Genomic DNA, 22,534 nt, shown 5'->3' on the forward strand with positions numbered 1-22,534 from the left:
TTTCGATCGGACGTCCATGCGCTCAAGGCCACGTCCACGTCCGTCGACCGATAGTTTGCACGGTGAAGCTAGGAACATACTACGCGGACGTCCGTCGTAAAACGACCGCGACCGCGACCTATCAGTGTGCACGGAACAAAACATCCAGAGAGCCAGATTTAGATCGGACGTCCGTGCGCTCAAGGCCACGTCCGCGTCCGTCGACCGATAGTTTGCACGGTTATGTGTATTTCCATTGTCCAGATTCCCGTCCGCGGTCGATTTACGACGGACGTCCGCGTAGTGTGTTCCTAGCTTTATGTGTATTTCCATTGTCCAGATTCCCGTCCGCGGTCGATTTACGACGGACGTCCGCGTAGTGTGTTCCTAGCTTTATGTGTAAATTCATTGTCCAGATTCCCGTCCGCGGTCGATTTAAGCTCGGAACACACTACGCGGACGTCCGTCGTAAAACGACCGCGACCGCGACCTATTAGTGTGCACGGAACAAAACATCCAGAGAGCCAGATTTCGATCGGACGTCCGTGCGCTCAAGGCCACGTCCGCGTCCGTCGACCGATAGTTTGCACGGTTATGTGTAATGTCATTGTCCAGATTCTCGTCCGCGGTCGATTCACGACGGACGTCCGCGTAGTGTGTTCCTAGCTTTACCGCGGACGTCCGCGTAGTATGTTCCTAGCTTTATGCATCACGCACGCAACAGAGCGCTTTGCATCGCATGGATCTATTTGGCCCTATCGACTAACCCCTCTTTGGTCGTATGAGGGTGTAAACTTAATTTAATAGGTTATTATTTTATTAGCATATAGCAACACTTAGATTTATGTCAAAGAAAACGTCAATGTCAATAGTGCCAAAACAAAAATAATTTGCCGATGACATGCGGTTTTTTAAGCTTCAAAATTTATAATTTTTCAATCAAATCTTAGTTTGTTTTTTAAATAAATCCTTCTGTGAAACAAAAATGGTTCAAAACAATCTTTGGAAGTTCTTCCATGCTGGTGATTTGAAGGGGTTTACATTGATAATTCCGAGTGTTGCAGTGGGAAATGTTGGGCAGCTTGCTTGTGACTTGCTAATTTCGTCTTTAAATATGAAGAAAATTGCATCTGTATACAGCCCTGCTCTTATCCCTGTTGCCGGGTATGATCCGTATGACTTGAAGTCAAGCAAACTTTCAAGCAGTTGTGAAGCATACAAGTGTGGAGAAAAACAATTGGTTATTCTACAGCTAAGAGCACCTCTCGTCTTTGAGTACGCTCAAAATTTCCTTGAAGATGTTGTGAACCAGTTCAAAGCAAAACAAATTAAGGATATTATAGTGCTCACCAGCAGTTTTGCTCATGAAAGGAAACATATAATGACATCTCCATTTAGATACTTAGCAAGTGAGTCTTCTCCATATGAAGAGTCCATGAAATCTTTGAATTGGTTGGTGCATGAATCATTGGAAGGGGGCATTAAAATATATGGAGGGGGCTTTGCAACTCAAATATTTCAAATTTGTAAAGAATATGACATGCCCTCTCTAATAATATATAAATACTGTTCGGAAGGAGATAATATTCCTGATGCCTATGAAATGATTCATTATTTAAATAGTCTTCTACAGTTGTACAGTGAAGGATCAAATTTGTTGTCAGAATTAATACAACCTGTGTCATGGAAACTTCTGTTTGGCCGACCACCACCTAGAGATATTTACTAATAAATTATACTTTTCCCAATGCATTGAAGTTGTATAATTTTTGCCCTATTTTTATAACACAAATATTCTTACGTAGTTACGTAGTTCATGCTTCATACATTGTTATACACATTATATTTAACTTTAGCCAATCAATTAAAAACATTGACATCATATCCATAGTAAAATTATAATTTTGGAACATTGATTTGCCAAGTACTCAACTCATTATGTGAATATGTATAATATGCTTTGTAGTCTTTTCTATTTTAATGGGGAATGACTGACAATAGCTATAATCAACATCCTCCTTGCGCTATCCCGGCATTTGCCGCGGCTCATGGGAGCCTGCGGTCCGCTGTGACAACTAATCCCAATAGTGACTATAGCTATAATATGCATATACAATAGCAAGATTTAATATGTTATAAGGGTGGTACACACTACACAAAAGTATACGAACGAGTTGCCACTTATTAACTTAGGGTTTCCCCAAACATATTGCATGTTCATAAGTTAACAAGCGATTTTTGGTCGGAAAGGTTTGGGGAGAACCTTATTAACACAATATCGTAATTCATGGGTGCCCCGCCAAGTTGCCAATCGTTTTGCGCTGTAGTGAACGAAACGCTAACATTTCTCTGCCGTATTAATATGAAAGAGTAATAGACAGAGATGGCCATTTCTTTCGCTATGGCGCAAACGATTGGAATCTTGGCTTCACCCTCTGTACCAACCGTGGAACAAATGTTTTTCACATCACCCATTGGGAAAGGGGACCTTTATTTCCTGTTAGGAGGGATCAAACTGGCACTTTTCTATTGAAGGACTTTATGTTACCTACATAAAATATTAACGCAACGAAAAAAATACGCACATATTCTATAATCGATTAGACTTTTTTTTTTACTGAGTACCTAGTACTACTTGTACATCGTCGATAATAAACTTTAATCCCTCATTACGCTTAGGATTATATTTTAGAATCAATCACTAGTCTCGCTATGCCTCAGGATTCAAATTATAGAAACCTTTGCTTCTTTCAGGATTTAATATATGCCCTGCCGTAAATACGTCATTTTGCTTTCTAACACAATCTACTATTCCCATTTGCGAGGAATAAACGTTCTGCGTAATAATTACGGACGGTGTTCATTTCACCCCATCACGGCTCCTTAATAAATAGTACATTATGTTACAAGTGCGGACAAGACTCGAGAGGAAACTGGAAACTTGTAGCGATTGTTAAAACACTACCTAACGTGTTTTATTTAACCCATTCATAAAGTTGCGTTTATTTTTGTGGTGGCGGCGTGCACAGGTATCGCTAGGAAGGACCCCGCGCGCGAAGGAGACGGGCGTCATGTGATGTGCCTATCTGTCGTCACTAGTCTCGCTATGCCTCAGGATTCAAATTATAGAAACCTTTGCTTCTTTCAGGATTTAATATATGCCCTGCCGTAAACACGTTTTGCTTTCTAACAGAATCTACTATTCCCATTTGCGAGGAATAAACGTTCTGCCTATAATAATTACGGACGGTGTACATTTCACCCCATCACGGCTCCTTAATAAATAGTACATTATGTTACAAGTGCGGACAAGACTCGAGAGGAAACTGGAAACTTGTAGCGATTGTTAAAACACTACATAACGTGTTTTATTTAACCCATTCATAAAGTTGCGTTTATTTTTGTGGTGGCGGCGTGCACAGGTATCGCGAGGAAGGACCCCGCGCGCGAAGGAGACGGGCGTCATACATGTGCATGTGCCTATCTGCCGTCATTAGTTTTCACCGTCGCCTTATACGATACCCACGGGATGAGATGGGGTGGTACTATTCTTTTCTGATGCCAACACCACACGGCACAGAGTTGCGAATTAACTCTTCGAACCTATACCTACTTATTGTACAAAGTTTTACAGTACCTCGGTGTTAGGTGCATTATGGGCAAAGCATATGGGTTAATATCATCAGCTCATCAACTACCTAGGTATTTATAATTCAAGCTAGTAAGCAGATTACATAACGAATACATACATACTATATATAGGTAGATACACTAATACATATTAAATATTTAACAATATGGATGGTCAGTCATTTTCCAAGGCGTAAATGTAAGCAGCTAATATAACAGTAAAATGTCAGCTATTTTTATATCCTGCTAAATATTTTTCAAGCTTACAGCGAGTGTGATAAGCGACACTGAACATTATTAGCGTGAGGATATAAAGTGTAGGTTGTACGTTAGCGGGGAATGCCCCACCCTTACGCTGATATTCACTTTCGGAGCACATGAGCCCGTTTCGACTAAGTCAACCAGTGTACGTGGGACTACGATTCCCATAACAACTGTGTGCTTTCAGAGATCATACTCATGCCTGTATCTAACCCAAGCTCTGTAAGAAATGATCAAAAGGACCATGTGCGCACTTAAGTGTTATAAATCGCCTGTTATCGCCTTTGAGCAATAACCACTTTATAGCACTATAAAGACAACCTAAAGTACAGTATATCGGAAACTGTAGGAGGAGGAAAATATTTTTTGTAAACATGGTTTGTGGTACGAAACTGTAACGTCGAGCGAAATCGTTGTTTTATGGCAGGAAAGTATTTTCTTACAACGACTGTAACTTTCGTATCTCCGCGATAAATATAAGCAGGGTACCTAGACATCGCCACAATCGGATACCCTTCGTAAGTGCGTTTTCACATTATCCGATCTGATATCGGATGTCGGACCGATATCCCATACATTACAGGCGCCATCTTGGATTTTTTCTATTGAAATCCTTCCGACATCCGATATCGGATCGGATAATGTGAAAACGCATTAATAGGCAGCGCTAGCTACGAAACGCTTAATGCGACAACAATTGTCACTTCGACTATGCAAAACAGTAAGTCACAAACCCATTTTAGTTTAAGTTTGATGGAATAAATATCATACTTTGAAAGATAATCAACATAGCAGAATTGATTTACCCGAGTTTGAAGTGAAGCGATACAAAAACGGTTTATGAAATAATTTTTAAGAAAAAAAAAACCGTCGCCTTTCGGGTTCTGGTGAAAGCTACTTGCGAATGTTGGATTATGTAGAAATGTGTAAGTATTTTTTAAAACTGCTTTTAATGCTTTAATTATTAGATGGAAACACAAATGAATATACGTATAACGTTAAGGTTTGAGGAGTTTCCTCAATTCCTCATGAATCCGATTATATTATAAGAAATCGAAGCTTGACAAACTTTGACTTCAAAACATATGCTTAACAAACATAACTAAATAAATGTCACTGTTCTGAACTTAAATGCATGCTTTTCTTACAAAAATACCAAAGTCACTATGAGTGTGCCGTTCAGGTTTGAGGAGTTTGGTTCTGGCCATCATCAGCAGTTCCACTGCACCAAATGTCACTGTTCTGGACGAAAGTGCATGCTGTTCTTATAAAAATACCAAAGTCACTATAAGTATGCCGTTCAGATTTGAGGAGTTCGGTTCTGACCATCATCAGAAATTCCACTGCACCAAATGTCACTGTTCTGGATGAAAGTGCATGCTGTTCTTATAAAAATGGCAAAGTCACTATAAGCGTGCCGTTCAGATTTGAGGAGTTTGGTTCTGGCCATCATCAGCAGTTCCACTGCACCAAATGTCACTGTTCTGAACGAAAGTGCATGATGTTCTTATAAAAATACCAAAGTCACTATAAGCGTGCCGTTCAGATTTGAGGAGTTCGGTTCTGACCATCATCAGAAATTCCACTGCACCAAATGTCACTGTTCTGGACGAAAGTGCATGCTGTTCTTATAAAAATGGCAAAGTCACTATAAGCGTGCCGTTCAGATTTGAGGAGTTTGGTTCTGGCCATCATCAGCAGTTCCACTGCACCAAATGTCACTGTTCTGGACGAAAGTGCATGCTGTTCTTATAAAAATACCAAAGTCACTATAAGCGTGCCGTTCAGATTTGAGGAGTTCGGTTCTGACCATCATCAGAAATTCCACTGCACCAAATGTCACTGTTCTGTACGAAAGTGCATGCTGTTCGTATAAAAATACCCAAGTCACTATAAGCGTGCCGTTCAGATTTGAAGAGTTCCGTTCTGGCCATCATCAGCAGTTCCACTGCACCAAATGTCACTGTTCCGTACCTAAATGCATGCTGTTCCTTTATTAACACAAAAATCACCATATGTATGCCTTTCAGATTTGAGGAGTTCCCTCGATTTCTCCAGGATCCCATCATCAGAACTGGGTTCTGAGAAAAATGGGACCAATCTGTATGTATATGTTATAATTATATCCCTAGGGTTATGACTATATAACGGCTTTATCTATCTTACTGCGACATATATATGTTATGGACCAAGTGATAAATCGGACATTATACATAATGCCCGGGCATTATGAATAATGCCCATTGTGAGTGGGCAGTTTGATAATAACTATTCAAATAATTAAATTGCCCGGGCATTATACATAATGCCCATCCTCTGTTGGGCAAAGTAATAATAACATATCGTACAGCTGAATTTTGCCCGGGCATTATACATAATGCCCATCCTATGTTGGGCAAAGTGATAATAACATATAGTATAGCTGAATTTTGCCCGGGCATTATGCATAATGCCCATCCTCTGTTGGGCAAAGTGATAATAACATATCGAATAGCTAAATTTTGCCTGGCTATCATACATAATTCCCATCCTCTGTTGGGCAAAATAATAATACCACACCGGATAGCTGAATTTTGCCCGGGCATTATACATAATGCCCATCCTCTTTTGGGCAAAGTAATAATAACACACCAAATAACTGAATTTTGCCCAAGAATAGACATTTTATAGACATTTCTTTTTATTTACGCGAAGAAAATTACACAGTATGAGCATCCATACTAATATTATAAATGGGAAAGTGTCATAACGCCAGCGGCCTGCTAAACGGATCACCGGAATCTGGCTACCGCGGTCTCACCTCTCGACAACCTTTCAGCCACTCTTCAAGTGTTGCTCTGTTGTCGCACCGTGTATGCGCCCCTTTTGCAGGGCCCACTCAATGAGTTGGCAAGTCACCTCCTGACTTTTACAAGAGACTTATTGTCACGACAGGTGTCCGATAGTCTCCTCCCATAGCCCTTTATCCAGTTCATCCAACTTAAAAAAACAATAACCCATAACTTTAGCTCCCATCGTAGCAGACTTTCGTGCCGATCTGTTCAAGAGACTGTACGCAGTTTCATATCAAACTACAAAGGACACAGCCGCGAATCGCCTGCAGTGCCGTAGGACCTCTCGATGTCAAGGATGGCTAAGATAGGACTTATAATCGATGATTTAGAGTTAAACGAAAAGTCCGACATAGGCCGCAGAGCAGAGCTCACCTCGAGCCTTAGTGAGACATATAGATGATGTCGGGGGAGGGCGAGAGCCATAAGGCAGAGCTACCGGTAAGTGCTATCATAAAAGTGTACGTTCACGAATGGCAAAGATGGTGAGACGCCTAGTTTGTTTCGTAGGTATGACCAAGTGTCTCTTTCTTGCTAGGAGAGGGATAAGATAGCACTTTAAACCAATTGTTAACAAACTTAGATGATGAACTAGCTCTGCAGAATGCCCCCACAAACATTGTGCCGCGGTAGGCGGGGCCGGGTTATAAAATCGTACCATTTGCAAATGGTGCTCAGTCGGCTTAGTCGGGTTCTGGTACTATCGAAGCAGAAAAAGAGGGGTTGACTTATTAGAAAAAGAGGGGTTGACTTATTACGGGCAGCCGCAGTATCATAATGCCCGGATATACATTCAATCAAAAAAAAAATTTTCAAAATCGGTCCAGGAACGACGGAGATATCGAGGAACAAACATAAAAAATAAAAAAATAAAAAAACATACAGACGACTTGATAACCGTCCTTCTTGAGATATGAGGCGACGGTTAAAAAATATTGAAGTAAGTACAGCGGTACTTAGGTACAGCGGGGTAAATCTCGACTGGGGGCAAATGTAAGTGGTCCATTTTTTCCATGTTTTATAATGTTTGCATTATTAAATATAGTGTCCATCGGTTGTATATGGTAGGCGTGTTCAGTGGATACACGTAGAACTCAACTTCATAGTGTAACTAATAATGGAAAAAATGGATTAGTTACAATTGCCCCACAGTCGAGATTTGCCCCGCTGTACCTTACATATTTTGTATTAAAATGACTTTTCAGTAGATACATATGGTGTTTATTTCCCGCACTAGTTCGCAAAGCAGCTCATTTCTTGGCAGGTCGAAACTTCAAACGGCACTGAAAAACGTCGTACAGATTTATCGCCACTCGTTTCGAATTGCCTCTTTTCCGCACTTGTATCGTAATATATTATTTCAGTACAGATGGTGCTTTTTTACGCACTACTTATTAGTGCTAGAAGTGGTTAATTTCTTTTCTTGTCAGGTCGAAACTTCGGAGGGACATCTGTACTGAAAAACGTCGTACGACATACGTTCGAAAAGTACTATTGTTAAATGTTGTGCTATTGTTGTATCGTAATGTACTATTGTTAAATAGCTGAAATTTTTTGAACGCAAAGAAATGTTTTCAGGCAACCTGATTGAGCGTGGTGCCCTCAAAACCCTGCCTTAATTGAATTTTACCCTTCAAAATTGCAAATTGTTTTAGGTCCACCTCCACGAAACAAAGGCATCATAAAAAGAACGTGTTTCGCGCAAATAAAATTGATAAAGCTAGACAAAACCGCCAGAGTCTGAACCGAAGACAATAAAGATATTGGGTTTCGGATCCGACTGTAGAGCGAGGCGGTTATTGTGTAGCGAAGTTGACGTCGACACGTTCGTAGCGCAAGGCGTAGCTTTTCGCGTAGCACTTGTAATTTGAAACAAGGGTTACGGTGGCACTTTATATATCTAGTTATCTACTAGGTATGTGTACATCAGATGAATAAGACGCTTTTATTATCTGTCAAAAATTAAATAGTGACTAAAATAGGGAGGATAGGGTTTGTACTATACTGTATAGGTGCAAACAACCTATTAACCGAATCGAATACCTATTAGAAATTCCAACCCAAATATGTATTAACAATAATTCAATACAGTTGAAATTGCTAGAGCATACGGTTCAGCCGGAGTTAATACCAAAGTATTTTATTTGGATGTTATACACCGTGTTTCACTTAACACTAAAAACCTGAAAACAGTTTGTTCAGAATCGAGAGTAGAATCGATTGAGCTATATCTTGATGGGGGTAATATTTTTATTTAAATTAGTATTATTAATTATTTTTTACGTGCCCATTCTATTGTACTCGTAATACAACATTGTGTATATCGCATTGCTAAGAGGTTGTTTACCTTTTTTCAGTATTTAGGGGTATTAATACTGGCTGGTTACTTGGACGATTTTTTTTTTCCGCTACTAGTTTGACGTTGTTTGTCAGTTTAATCTTAATGTTTATCATAAGTCATAACAAATTGAACTCGTACCTAATTACAACCTTGTCATTTTGAATATTGAGTTTATTTGCTTACTGCGATTACCTGTCCAATTTGAAGTTTACTGTGACAAAGCTTTAAAGTGTTTTACAGTGACATCTTAGCTGTCTATTGGTAAACCTTATGTCGTTGCAGTAACGTACACAAATAAATAGTGTTATGGTTTATGATGGTAGTTAGCAATTACTTTATTGAGTGTAGAGCTAAAAGTCAAGTAGAGCTGTACAGAAAATTAAAAATTCAATAAAAAAAAAGTAACGATCAGATTAAAAGATGAATACTCTAGATGAGTTTAAAAAAATAAAAATCAGTTGGGGTGTCTGAGGTTTTGAGTGATACCGGAAACACCGTGTATAAGTACAATTTCCATTTGTGTGAATGTGCTCGTAGTCCTAAAAATAACGAAATAAACAAAAAAGTGGGTCCGCTTCAATAAAGATAATCATTATTCCGGTACATGGCTAAAAGCTTCATTGGCATACAAAAGGGTCGCCTGTTTACGGATTCCCGACCGGGTAAAGTCATTTTTAAAACAAAAGGGCCAGTTAAAAATGTCCGCCTATCTCCGCGGGCGAGCAATCTCGCGTCGAATCAATTAAAGGAGCGCCCGGCTCGCTCACCCGCTCAGATACATCCAGCCGTTTTATTTATAAAGCTGCCGCTATGTTATTAATTTGCATCCAAGCGTGTTCTGAAATATTATGACTTATGTCAACAGTATTACAAGTCAAAGAGCAGGTAATCTTAGAAGCTTACGCGAATAGCAAAGTTTTCCCAAAGATAAATATTATACGGTATTGATTTTCTCACAGATACCTATTTATGTACATACTAGCTTTTGCCCACGGCTTCGCTCGCGTTAGAAAGAGACAAAAAGTAGTCTATGTCACTCTCCATCCCTTCAACTATCTCCACTTAAAAAATCGGGTCAATTCGTCGCTTCGTTTTGCCGTGAAAGACGGACAAACAAAGAGACACACACACTTTCCCATTTACAATATAAAACGCGAGGAAGCAAACTATCATATAAAAAAAAAATGAAAAATTACTCTAGGTTTATGCTTTCAGAAAAACTTCTATTGTGGTCAGAATGGTCAAAATTAAACCAACTAACGATGGATATCGTCTTTAACTTTCCATAGTTATAGGTAGGTACATGAATTATATGGCTCGCAAAGTAATTTTAATTTACGATTACTCCTGAAATATTTATATCATACATCAAGGAAAAAGCGATCACGGCCACCGGTAGCCGAGACGAAAATCGAACCCTTCTACTGACCTTATGCGGTTAACGTCCTTACCACTAGATTACCCGATGTATAGCCACCGACTGACAGCGACCTCCACCTGAAACTGTGAAAAATCTACTGTGATCCCTGCAATTACCGACCAATCGCCATTACCTCCATGCTCTGTAAAGTCATGGAAAGGGTACTTAACGGCAAGTTGCTGACTTACCTCGAGACAAACGATCTGCTCAGTGACCGTCAATATGGCTTTCGCCGGGGTCGGTCTACTGGAGATCTCCTAGCGTATGTCACGCACCGCTGTGGCGAAGCCATCGAGAGGAACGGTGAAGCGCTTGCTGTTTCACTGGACATCTCGAAGGCCTTTGACAGGGTTTGGCACGCAAGTCTCCTTAGCAAGCTTCCTGCATACGGCATCCCTGCTGACCTTTGCAGTTGGCTATCTGACCTGAGTGAACGGTCGATCAGAGTGGTCATTGATGGCTGCTCTTCGACCTCATGGCCATTGACGCCGGTGTTCCTCAGGGGTCTGTTCTCTCCGCAACCCTTTTCCTGCTTCACATAAACGACATGCGCAACCCAGCATTGTCGGCTTCTACTGACCTTATGCGGTTGAGCGAGCGAAACCCGTCGCGTTTCCCAGTACGACACTGGTAGTTTGCCACCCGATGTATAGCCACCGACTGACTAGCATCGACCTATTACCGACAGCCTAGAACCTGAAACTCAACTTTGGCACCTTCATTGAGTCTAAAAAATCGTTATTTCACACCTGGAAAAATCTATAACGATTTTGTATGTAGGTATAAGAATCAACGTGCCATATGTCAAACTTTTATAAACGTTTGAATGTCTATTTTGGGCCAACTACCTTCCATTTTAGTGCGTTTTCACATTATCCGATCCGATATCGGATGTCGGACCGATGTTCCATATATTACAGGCGCCATCTTGAATTTTTTCCATTGAAATCCTTCCGACATCCGATATCGGATCGGATAGTGTGAAAACGGACTTACGCTTACTACAACATCGCAGCGAAAATTTAACTTGCTAGGTAATTAGATCCAAATTTTACGATCACTACTGGCCGCAAAATGTACTAAAGCTGTACTAGGTATAAAGTACATAACAGAGAGTATACGTTTCAAGTTTAATATTTGATTTACGTTACAAAGCCCTCCCTGTAGTGGCACACGGAAATCAACATTAAATCTGATTAAACCATTGCACTCGATTTATCTCTCATTTGCGGTAAAAATTCGAAGTAATCCTATTTTCGAGCGAACTACCTATATTCTTAACTATCCCAGACACCATAATGCCATTAAATTTAATGGAGAGTTTTACTTTGCACGACGTGTTTTTTAGGCCAGCTATGGAGCGAGCATTCTTAATTGCGGTACGAATTAACATGTTCAAAGATTAGACATTAGCTAGCTTTTAAGTTTAGTCTTAGTTTCTTATATAATTATGTAAATATGTTCATGTAAATAAAGATTTTTAGGATTTCGATAGGGTCTATGTCCAGTGCATTTAGAAATTTAAGCACATTCTTCGAAACATTTCACATTTGTTAGGTTTTTTTTTAACTTTTAACGGCTATTTTGCCGTGTTTAAGAGTAATAGAATAAACTAGCGCAAAGCAAATTCGCTACACGTCAAGTATCGGGATGAGCGGGTTTCGAAAAGTAAGCAAACAAACAAACAAGCGACGCGACCCATTTATATAGGTTTTATCATTTAACGTTGAAAACGGTTCTATTGACCCCGGCCTACCCTATCCTACCCTGCTTATCTATTAATGCTGTTTAATAATATTTTTAGTTCAGATGGTGTTTTTTTTACGCACTAGTGCGAGAAGTGGTTCATTATATGCCACGTCGAAATTTCGGAGTGTCATCTGTACTGAAAAACGTCGTACGATACACGTGCGAAAAGGAAATTCGTAACTCGTGTCGATTTAAAACACTCCCTTCGGTCGTGTTTTAATTTATCGCCACTCGTTTTGTGCTTCCTTTTTTACGCACTTGTATCGTAATGTACTATTATAACCTACGAACCATGCCTCTCTTTACGCATTACAGATGAAAAATGTACGACAAGATGAGGAACATTAGAGCTGTCAGGCAAGCGTAGCGGTAGCGGCGCCACTGCGAATTCAACGCGTTCAATCTCATGAAAAATTAGAGCAATTTGTCAAGAAATCACTCGATAACCTCCTATAAAACTCTGTCGCAATTTCCACGACTCGCATATGTAGGACTGTAGGTAGGTATGTACTCCCGTAGAGCAATCCGGGTTTAGGGTGTAACCAATAAATAAACACAGCATCCAAGGGGAAATTTAGTTCTGATCGAGTTGTTTATATTGCACGCTTATAAGCAGTTTCCAGACTGGACAAATTGTACGCTATGATTAAATTTGCAAAATTATTTTGTGGTGTGAGCGAAAATTGTATTTCGTATTTCCCGCCTGGATAACCTATGGTATTAGGTATAATTGAAGTTTCATCTACATAATTGAAATATGTAGGTACGTATTTCCGAGTTATGGCTTCTTTACTCTTAACACGTTCACTGCTAGAAACCCACCAGGCAGGATCTGCGCCAGTTGTCTTCTTTATACACAGCTATATAGACGACAACCGTCATCATGTATAAACCACTCTGTTAATACAGAAACATATTATTTCATCCTTGGTTTTGCCAAAAGAGAAGAAGATTTGTTCATCAGTTTTGCTTGTGCGTTAAGAACAAAATTTATTGTGTCTAGTAAGAAATACATATCTCCAATACAGATAAAATAACATGCACGTCCTATACGCAATCGCGTAGGAAGAGATAGCGCAGTGTTCGTTCAGTGAGGATTTGGAATTTCGACATAAAGTAACAAGACTGCCTGCGGCGAAAAGCTTTTGCTCGTCTACCGGACCAATGTACTACTGGAACCCTCTGCCTAACCTTTGTTTCGCTCAACTTTTAATTGAATCGGTGAGCAGGTTTTGACGTTCTGTTTCAAAACATTCATCGATAAATTTTGTTTAGTAACTATATATCAAAGTCACTCCGAAAAGTTTGGCTGTTGACAACCATTGTTTCGGAAAATTGGTAAATTGAAACAAAACGGATTGGATGTTTTCTTCAGTATACATTGTTAACGAAATTGAATCGAACTTTATTTGCGAATAAAATCGAGATTTTATAAAATTGAATATATTGTGTCATAAACGTCAAGAAAAACTGTTCGATTCTGTTGCCCCAGTTTCATGTTTGTGACTGCTCTGTAGTTGTTCTTTTAGTAGGGTAATAAAACATCGTCCGGCTTTACGCGAATCCGTACGCAGGCGTCGCTGGAGCGGCGCGAGTAAAATGTTTATGAGAGCAATCGGTCCAATCGGCCCGCAGCCTCTCCCTTTATAGGAAACATTTCACTGTTATAGTTGACGTAGTGTAGGCGCTTTACAAAAGAGGACCAATAAGCTGATAGCTGATAGAGCAATATACCGTGAGATCGGATCGACGCTACAATGAAAATTTTTTCTTGGCTTATTTTTTTGTAATTATGAAATTACTTATGTAAATAATTTATGTGGTTACCATGAATAAACTATTGAATCTGAATCTGAAAACCCAAGTTTGTTTTTCGATTCAATCTTGACTTGTTGTCTATACTGTATACAATGATGATGTCAGATTTGAAAATATATAATTTGTCAGTACCTATTCACATATGAATATGTAAATGCGCAGGCGAGAAGCTAAATAATCTATATACATACATACAATCACGCCTGGATCCCATAGAGAGGTAGGCAGAGCACATGAAACTACTCAAGTCTCAATGCCACTCTCGGCAATTAAGGTGTTCAATAAAAACGAAATTGTGTCATTGCAGTGACAGGTTGCCAATTTAACCTATATCCCACAGTCGACTTCTACGACACCCACGGGAAGATAATACTACACTACACTAAACAATCTGGCAGGCAAGTATGGTCGCGCGATAAATGATAAAACATCTGGCTGGCACTATTTGTAAGTGCGATAGGGACGACCAGATGTTTTGAATTAAATATACTTAGTTCTGAAGTCAGTATGTAGTAATATAACTAATATAAGTACTACTACTTAAAACTTGTGAACAAGCACATTTGCATTGCCGTCAGGCGTAGGCGTGAAAAATAGTACATTTTGTGCAACGTGGGGCGGAAGTCGAAAATTGCTAGCGAGAGTAAGTTAAGAGCGCTATGACAAAAAATGGCGATATATTGTAAAATGCGCAATATTCAACGATAAAATTGTACACTTTACCCATACTAAAAGACAGTAAAAGTACTTGTTTCAGTTATAACGTCTTATTAACTGCCGGTTAATTAAAAAACATACGGAAGAAAAAGCTTATTCAATTAGTAATGATTTTTTTTCTGATGCTCGTTTAGGAAAAACCGCGTGAAGCACTGATTTCGGAGCTCTTATTATGTACAATTTGATAAGCTCACTCTCATAAATGCGGTAAATTTAAGCTCCTAATATCTTGTACTTTAGGCCCATTAAACAATATTTATCATTTAATCCTTTGAAATTGAGAAATTGAAAGTAAAACGAACTCAATTTTGTCTTGAAAATACATCGAAACAAGTGATCATTTCTTCGAAGATCTACATGTTATCGAAGTTATTTTAGTATATAAATAATCTGCACAATCTGCTTAAATTGCTGTTATCCATTTGTCGTTATAATATTTTATAATGATTTTTTGCCAATTTTTTGAAAACTAGCCTTCTTGTCGCTATTTTACCGGCGACGGACGCCTGCGATTTCAGTGCCGCGCCGGAGCTCGTGGAAGTGAGACGTATGTCGCTTCGCTCTCCGAGTTTTCATCGCGAACGTCGAGAATATTTATCGTTGTGTGGGTCGGACGCCTTGTTTATACACGGGTTATCCTCGCATTGTGTGTGTGTAAACAGCGACGAACGAATTCGATCCTAGATCCGTAAATATTTGCTTTTGTAATATTTTGTTATGTTTGAATGTTAATTAAAGTATTACAACGTTATGATGATAAATATGTGAAAATTACAATACGGTCAAGATGGTAAGACACATCAAGATGGTATTCGGGATCTGATGATGGAGCCAGAAGGTGGTCACCAGTACCGATGAACCATGGAACTAAACCACTTCGTGTTAAGGCTCATTGGAATCGTCTCAACAAGACCTTTGACAAGAGGTGGTACTCAGGGTCTGATGATGGAGACAGATGGTGGTCACCAGTACCAATGAACCATATTACTAAACCACACCGTGTTTAGGCTCATTGGGTTCGTCTCAACAAGACCTTTGACAAGAAGTGGTACTCAGGGTCTGATGATGGAGATAGATGGTGGTCACCAGTAGAGGTGTGCGCCGGTGGTAAATAAACTGCTCAAACTTGGTATTTGTATTTGCACTATTTGGATATATTTTTGGATTTTTTTATGCAATATTTGTTACAATTGCCCAATAAACTTTACTATGAATAAAATATTTGTTATTCAGCAGTCAGAAACATGAGGGACTTCAGTATAAAGTTCTTAATGGCATGCGAAAAACTGGGCATGCTGGGAGATCTGTGTGCGATTTTGCTCTGGCTTACGTCTTGACTATAACCTAATGGTTATAGCGCCTACGAAAATACCAGATCTGGAGAGCCAAGACCATCCCTGTTGGATTCAGATATTTTTCCATCTAGATAACTATCATGTATTATTCAAGATTTCAGGGCTCCTCGAAAAATACCTATGTGCCCATCGCGTCGGCAAACTGCTTATAGCCACTGTGTGTAGAACTATATTATGGAATGGGACGCGATGATTTTTGCGTCCTAGTTACTCATAGAGGTATACTACCCAGGTTGGCTTCACTTTGCGTGATCTTAATTTCGTTGCTGATCTGGTTTTGCAGGAATTGAAGCTTTTCATTATAATTATTATAATCCTTTATTTATTTTCATTATTATTATTAAATTCCAACCTTCATTTAATCGTAGGTATCTTGTTTTTTATGTAGCCTAATATGTGGCCCACTGCTGGGTAAAGGCCTGTCCTTTTTATCGCCACTCATTACAGTTTGCTGTTAGCTCCCGCCAGTCATTATAAAAATGCATCGAGGTCGTCCTTTTATCTCTTTTTTGGTCTTTCCCGGCCTGGCTGCGGTAGCACGGTAACCATTCGTTGCTACTTTGGACTACCGATCCGGGTATCTATCGCATTAACATATGGAAAATTAATCAGTGCTGACATTGCTGCACGACGCAAAAAACAAAACCAGTTTTCTGGATCAACTATCTGCATCCAACCCAAATTTGTATGCCGAGAGCTATATGCTGGACATCCGTTTCCACCATAGTTGTGTGTAAACCTCTTTTTTTTTTCTCGACACTCATCAATTGACTGCGCACAATGGAATTCCTATGGTTGTGCTGACGATGTGTGTTCCTCCCTTCCTCCGATTATTATTGGGGGTATTGTGGGCCTTACCGCGTCACGCCGACCAGCAGTGATCTATTGTGACGGCCCTTTGTGATTAAAAAACCTTACTCATGCATGTTGAATCCAGGAAGTTCCAGATTTTTTGGACTGTAAGGTCTTATACCTCATAGGGTTGCAGTTCTCCACCGATGCTAAGACCTCTTTACCAGCTTCCAACTAAAGGTCCTCATAAAGAAAGTGTACCTTGCAGATTCATGGTAATTTAGAAAATAAATTATTTAATGGAAGCCAACAATGATAAAAACATACTTTGAGCTATCAACGGATAATTATTAGGGTTATTAGTGTTTTTTCCTATCCCGTGTTCATTTACGTGTGTTATGGTTATGGTTATGGTTATGGTTATGGGCTCCGGTTTCCGCACTTAGCCTCAAAGATAGAGGCCATTGTGCGTGCTGTATTTGCCAGCTAGGGGTCCAGCCAGCCTAACTCCGCCCAGAAGCGCAGGATCCTCCTGGTGTCTCCACAGGCTTCTCGGAGTGACCTCGTCGTTTTGAGGATTTGAGCCCGTTGTGTGTTCACTCCCTCGCACTCCAGGATGACGTGGGCGACCGTTTCTTCGGCCGACAGGCATCCTCGGCATAGAGGGCTGTCGGTCTTACCTATAACATGTAAATGTTTGTTAAGTGGGCAGTGTCCAGTAATGTTGCCTACGATTATTCGTAGCGATGCTCTATTCAGAGTTAGTAGGCGCTTTGTTAAGCGCGCATCCGGGTGTGGCACTACTTCCCGGGAATGTCTACAGGTACTGGTGTTTGCCCATTGCTCAGCGTGTTGTGTTCTGGTTTTTTGACGCATCCATGACCTGAGTTGACCAAACGGTAAGGGAAGCATCGGGATTGGCCCAGTCGCTTTCTGGTCCGAACCTTTTCTGGCCAGCTCGTCTGCTGCGTCGTTCCCTAGAGAGCCGCTGTGCCCCTTTATCCATTGTAGCGTGACTAGGTTGTTTGACCCTATCACCTCCAATGCTCGGTGGCACTCTAGTATGAGCCCGGACTGAATGGTCTTGCTATCTAGGGCTCGCAGTACTGCAGCGCTGTCAGACACGATGCGTATCTCTTGGTTTGTGATACGCCGCTTAGCTACTGCGTTGGCAGCCTGTATAATGGCGAAGCATTCACATTGGTAGATGGAGCTATACTCGCCTAAGGCTGTTGAGATATGCGTGTTTATTTCGGGAGAATACACGCCCGCACCCGACCCTGTCTTGGTTTTAGAACCGTCGGTGTATATGCGTAGTTCGTGTATTCTCGACCAATCGTTTTCCTCCTCAACAAGTTGTATGTTGTATTTTCTGTTGAAGATGTATACTTTGGGTACCCTGTCGTTAGGAGCCATCATTAGTGGTTGGTATTCAATGGCGTTCCTAAGGATCATGGTGTGAGCCCCGTTCGATGCACCCCAGAGGTTGAGTGATTTAAGCCTCACCGCCGCGGAGGCCGCCTCTTGCTGTATGAATAGGTCCAAGGGCGGTAGTCCTAAAAGGACCTCCAGGGCCTCTGAGGGTGTAGTTCGCATGCAGCCCGTGGTAGCAATGCTTGCTAACCTTTGGAAACGCTGCAGTTTATTCCTCGCTGTGGTGAGTTTGGTTCTAGGCCACCAAACCACAGCGCCGTATGCAATAATAGGCCGTATCACTGCAGTATATAACCACATGGTAATTCTTGGGTGAAGGCCCCAGGTCTTACCCAGAAGTCTCTTGCACTGCCAGAATGTGATGCGGGCTTTATCTAGTTTATTCTCAAGATGTTTATTCCATAGCAGTTTGTCATCCAGTGTGATACCTAAATACTTTACCTCTCTGGTAAGTGCTAGTGTCACTCCCTGGAGCTTAGGTAACTGAAGGTTCCTTATACTACGCTTTTTCGTGAACAGTACTAATTCAGTTTTGGATGGATTTACGGATAGTCCCTGCTCCGAGCACCATTGTTCGACGATTTTGAGCGCGCCCTGCATTAGGTCGCATAGGACTGGCTCGAACTTCCCTCTAATGAGGATAGCTACATCGTCTGCATAGCCCACGGTATAATAGCCGGCCTCGTTGAGCGCTCTAATGAGGCTGTCTACCACGAGGTTCCACAAGAGTGGCGAGATTACCCCTCCTTGCGGGCAGCCTCTGGATACAATGGCTCTTGTGTTGCTATTCACGTTTACCTGCACTGCTCTGTTCCTTAGCATGCTGTCAATCCATGAGGATATGGTCTGGTCAGCGCCATGGTTTAGCAGTGCTTGGCTTATGCTGTTGAATTGCGTCTTGTCGAAAGCCCCTTCTACGTCGATGAAGGCTACAAGTGCTGATGATTTAGTTGATAGAGCATCTTCTATTGGTGATATCACACTATGTAGTGCAGATTCCGTTGATTTGCCTGAGGAATAGGCGTGTTGTTGGTGGTGAAGAGGACTACGCAACAGTGCCCCGTCTCTGAGATCGCGATCGCAGAGCCTTTCCATTGTTTTTAGTAGGAAGGATGTCAGGCTTATCGGCCTATATGCCTTTGGTTGCGTATAGTCGTTCTTACCTGGTTTGGGTATGAATACCACTTTTACTTCTCTCCATTTCACAGGGATGTAACCGTGAATTAGGCAGGCTCTGTAGATTACTATTAGGTGCGGCGCGATGATGTCCTTACCCCACTGGAGGAGTCCCGGAAAAATGCCGTCTAGCCCAGCTGCCTTGTATGGAGAGAAACTGTTTATTGCCCATAGTACCTTTTCCAGTGTTACGGCTCTAGTGGCAGTGTCCACGGCGGCTGCAGTTGGTTGTACTAACCTTTGCCTGTCCGCCCCTCCCCATGAAGTCTCCTCCGTGACGGAGCAATCGGGGAAGTGTGTGTCGAGTAACAGCTTGCAGGTCTCACTGTCGGTAGTCGTGTAGCTGTTATCAGTTTTCCTCAGGGAGCCTATATTTCTGGCGGGGTCGCTGGAGAGGATGTTTTTACCCTGGCAGCCTGAGAGTTGGTCTCGATGTTGGTGCAGAAGGCCCTCCAGCAATCGCGTTTCCGTTCTCGGATGCGGTTTTTGTACAGCGCTTGGGTCGCCTTGTATGCTTCCCAGTCTGTCGCCCTCCTAGTATTCTTTGCTCTATTGAACAGTTTGCGAAGTTTGCCTCGCAGTTTCTCGAGTTCAGGTCCCCACCAGCCTTTCCGGCTGCCGGCCTTAGTCGAGGGTGTTGTTAGTGGACAAGTGCTAGTAAACGTTTCCGTTAGTATCTCTGTTAGTTTATTTACGTGTGCCTCTATGTCAGCAGGTTCCGCGTAGCTTCCTGGGAGTACTGCGAGTTCCGGATTGCTAGACAATAACCTGTTGAACTTGACGCGGTCCGTACGTCTCGGGTTGCGCCAGGGTTCTGGTTTTGGAGTCTCAACGCTTAGTTTGTATCTTACCCATCTATGGTCGGAGCATGACAGGTCCTTTGACACATGCCAATCAGAAATCATTTGCGATGCTCTTTCCGTAGCGAGTGTGATGTCGATAATAGTTTGGAATCTGGAGGTCACGAACGTGGGTTCCGACCCCCTGTTCATGAGCTTAAGGTTGGTGGAAAATAGAAACTCTACTAGGTCCTCACCTCGTCTGTTGGAAGATTCGCTGCCCCACAGCCTGTGGTGCGCGTTCGCATCCGCCGAGACGATCAGCTCAAGCTTCTTGTTTTCGCAGTGTCGGATGAGGTTTGCCAGCTCGACCGTCGGTATGTCCGCGTCGCCCGGCAGGTAGGCAGACGCTATGATGATCTCTGGGCTGCTGGCGCAGTTACTCTGGAGCCTGACCGTAGTCAGGTCTCTGGAACAGAACTCATTCATTAAAACTGCGTTGATTTGTTTGGGGAGATATATGCAAGTGCGTGGATTGATTACGGTTGTGTCCAGAAGTAGCTTACCTCCGATGTTGTTTAGACCGCAGATTCTGCCCTTCCTTATCCACGGCTCCTGGATAAGGGCGACGGTCTCGTTGTTGACCTCCAGCATTCTTCGCAAGGTAGCCGTTGCGGCTTGTTTATGCTGGAGGTTGGTTTGTATGAAGTTAGTTAGGGGTGGAGGAGCCATCTTTGATGCTCATCTCCTCGTCCGATTCCAGCGGGGCGTCGTGGTCCATCAGCTGCGCGACATCCCTCTCAAGGTCGCTGTCATCAGCGTCCTCGCGCGGGGTTGTCAGCGGGCAGGCTGACGCCCCTCCCGCCCTCTCGCTTGCGCTGGAGGTTGGTTGGGGGACCGCAGGTTCGCCTGTCGAGCTCTGTCTCTCAACGGAGCTCGGTTCGCTAACCTCCGACACCGACGCGCCAGCTTCTGTATTAGGAGTGGTGCATTCTCTCTGCTTCGCAGCGGAGAGGGCACCGCTCACTACAGTAGCCGTCGCAGTCTCAGCAGGTGGCGGCGCATCAAGCAGCTTGCCATTGCTGTTAAAGAATCGGATGTAGGCGTTGCCCAGTTTATAGGCAAGCCTACGCTCCCTAGCTATTATTCCCGGAATCTGGTCTGCCGGGATGCCGAGAACCAGGAAGGCTCCAGACGTAGTCCCTTCATGGCGCTCGACATTGTAAAGCGACCAGCTGCTGACCTGATACCAAGGGTTCTGTCTACGTAGGAGGATCTGGATCGTCCTAACGTCTTCCGAACAGCTTGGTAGCAGTACAGCGGACTTCACCCGTCGGGGAATGTCAATCTGGCGCTTTACGACCAGTTTTGTGTCGGGAATTGGTGACACGCAGGTGGCTATGGTGTCCATGAGCCACTCTACGTCCCTTTTGCTCTCGCACTGTAGTTTTAGCACCCCTTCACTGTGGAAAGGCTTTCCACGGAAGGAGGGCCAGTGCGGAGCGTGTGGGCTGGAGCTCGGAGTGCCCACCAGATCTACGATGCTGGTCTCCAGAGTCAGCTTTAATTCCTCCACTTGTTCCGGTGTGAGGTCCTTGAAGGGTTCCGTCATCACTGCGACATACAGGTCGTTTAAGACTACAGTGTCAGCGTAGGAGACGGCCTTCCTTACCACACCCGAACCAGTGGAGGTTTTGGTTCGCTTCGGACAGCTCGTTTTTGGCGATAGTGTGTCGTCAGGGCGAGGACGTTTGGGTACTGGGCCCGTGCCAGTCTGCTTCTCTGGCGCCGCTTTTCCCTTCTTCCCTCTGCCCCCACGTTTGCGCCTCGCTTTCTCGGTCGCGTTGGATTTCTCCTTCGCGCCCGGTGCAGGACGTGCTCCTTTGTCAGCGCGCTGCGGTGCACCACCCTGGCTTCCGCCGGGGCGTTGCGGTTGCTTCGCGCTGACATCAGCAGCAGGGGCCTTTGTCGGCTGTCCTGCGACGGCTGGTTGCCGTCCGTCCCTATCCGAGGCTTGCTTGTTTGCGCGTAGGGCCGCACGTTTTTGTTTTTTGCGCATATCTGATGGTGTGCGCTTACGTTTCGAGACCTGCCACTCTTGCTCACCAGCCACATTAGTGGCGGGAGCGTTGGTCGTTGTGGCCTTGGGTTCAGGCGCTTCCGAGGAAGCTGCGACCGTTCCCTTGTTCGCGCAGGGCGCTTCCGTGGAAGCTGCGACCTGCTGCTGGTTTTTGGGGTTGGATCTGTGTTTG

At 42.7% G+C, this 22,534-nt stretch overlaps 2 protein-coding genes across 2 annotated transcripts in view; one reads left to right on the forward strand and one right to left on the reverse strand.

The window, feature by feature from the left end:
• LOC125233822 overlaps positions 1-20,936 on the reverse strand; it is a 143,186-nt gene extending 122,250 nt beyond the window's left edge. Inside the window, exons 1-3 of the mRNA XM_048139955.1 lie at positions 20,849-20,936; positions 20,540-20,749; positions 17,300-19,919 (exon numbers count right to left, since the gene is read on the reverse strand). Coding sequence (XP_047995912.1) covers positions 17,380-19,919; positions 20,540-20,749; positions 20,849-20,936 — 2,838 coding nt within the window. The 3' untranslated portion in view covers positions 17,300-17,379. The remainder of the gene's footprint in view (positions 1-17,299; positions 19,920-20,539; positions 20,750-20,848) is intronic.
• On the forward strand, positions 854-1,731 carry LOC125236076 (proteasome assembly chaperone 2). Its single transcript, XM_048142792.1, has one exon. The coding sequence runs from the start codon at positions 965-967 to the stop codon at positions 1,706-1,708; it is 744 nt and encodes a 247-aa protein (XP_047998749.1). The 5' UTR covers positions 854-964; the 3' UTR covers positions 1,709-1,731.
• Positions 20,937-22,534: the final 1,598 nt, after the last annotated feature.

The sequence above is a fragment of the Leguminivora glycinivorella genome, chromosome 1, assembly GCF_023078275.1.
Source record: "Leguminivora glycinivorella isolate SPB_JAAS2020 chromosome 1, LegGlyc_1.1, whole genome shotgun sequence".
Classification (NCBI taxonomy): Eukaryota; Metazoa; Arthropoda; class Insecta; order Lepidoptera; family Tortricidae; genus Leguminivora; species Leguminivora glycinivorella.

What these genes read in the sequence shown, in the direction of transcription:
- LOC125236076 (XM_048142792.1), top strand. Translation starts at nt 965, where the DNA reads ATGGTTCAAAACAATCTTTGGAAGTTCTTCCATGCTGGTGATTTGAAG.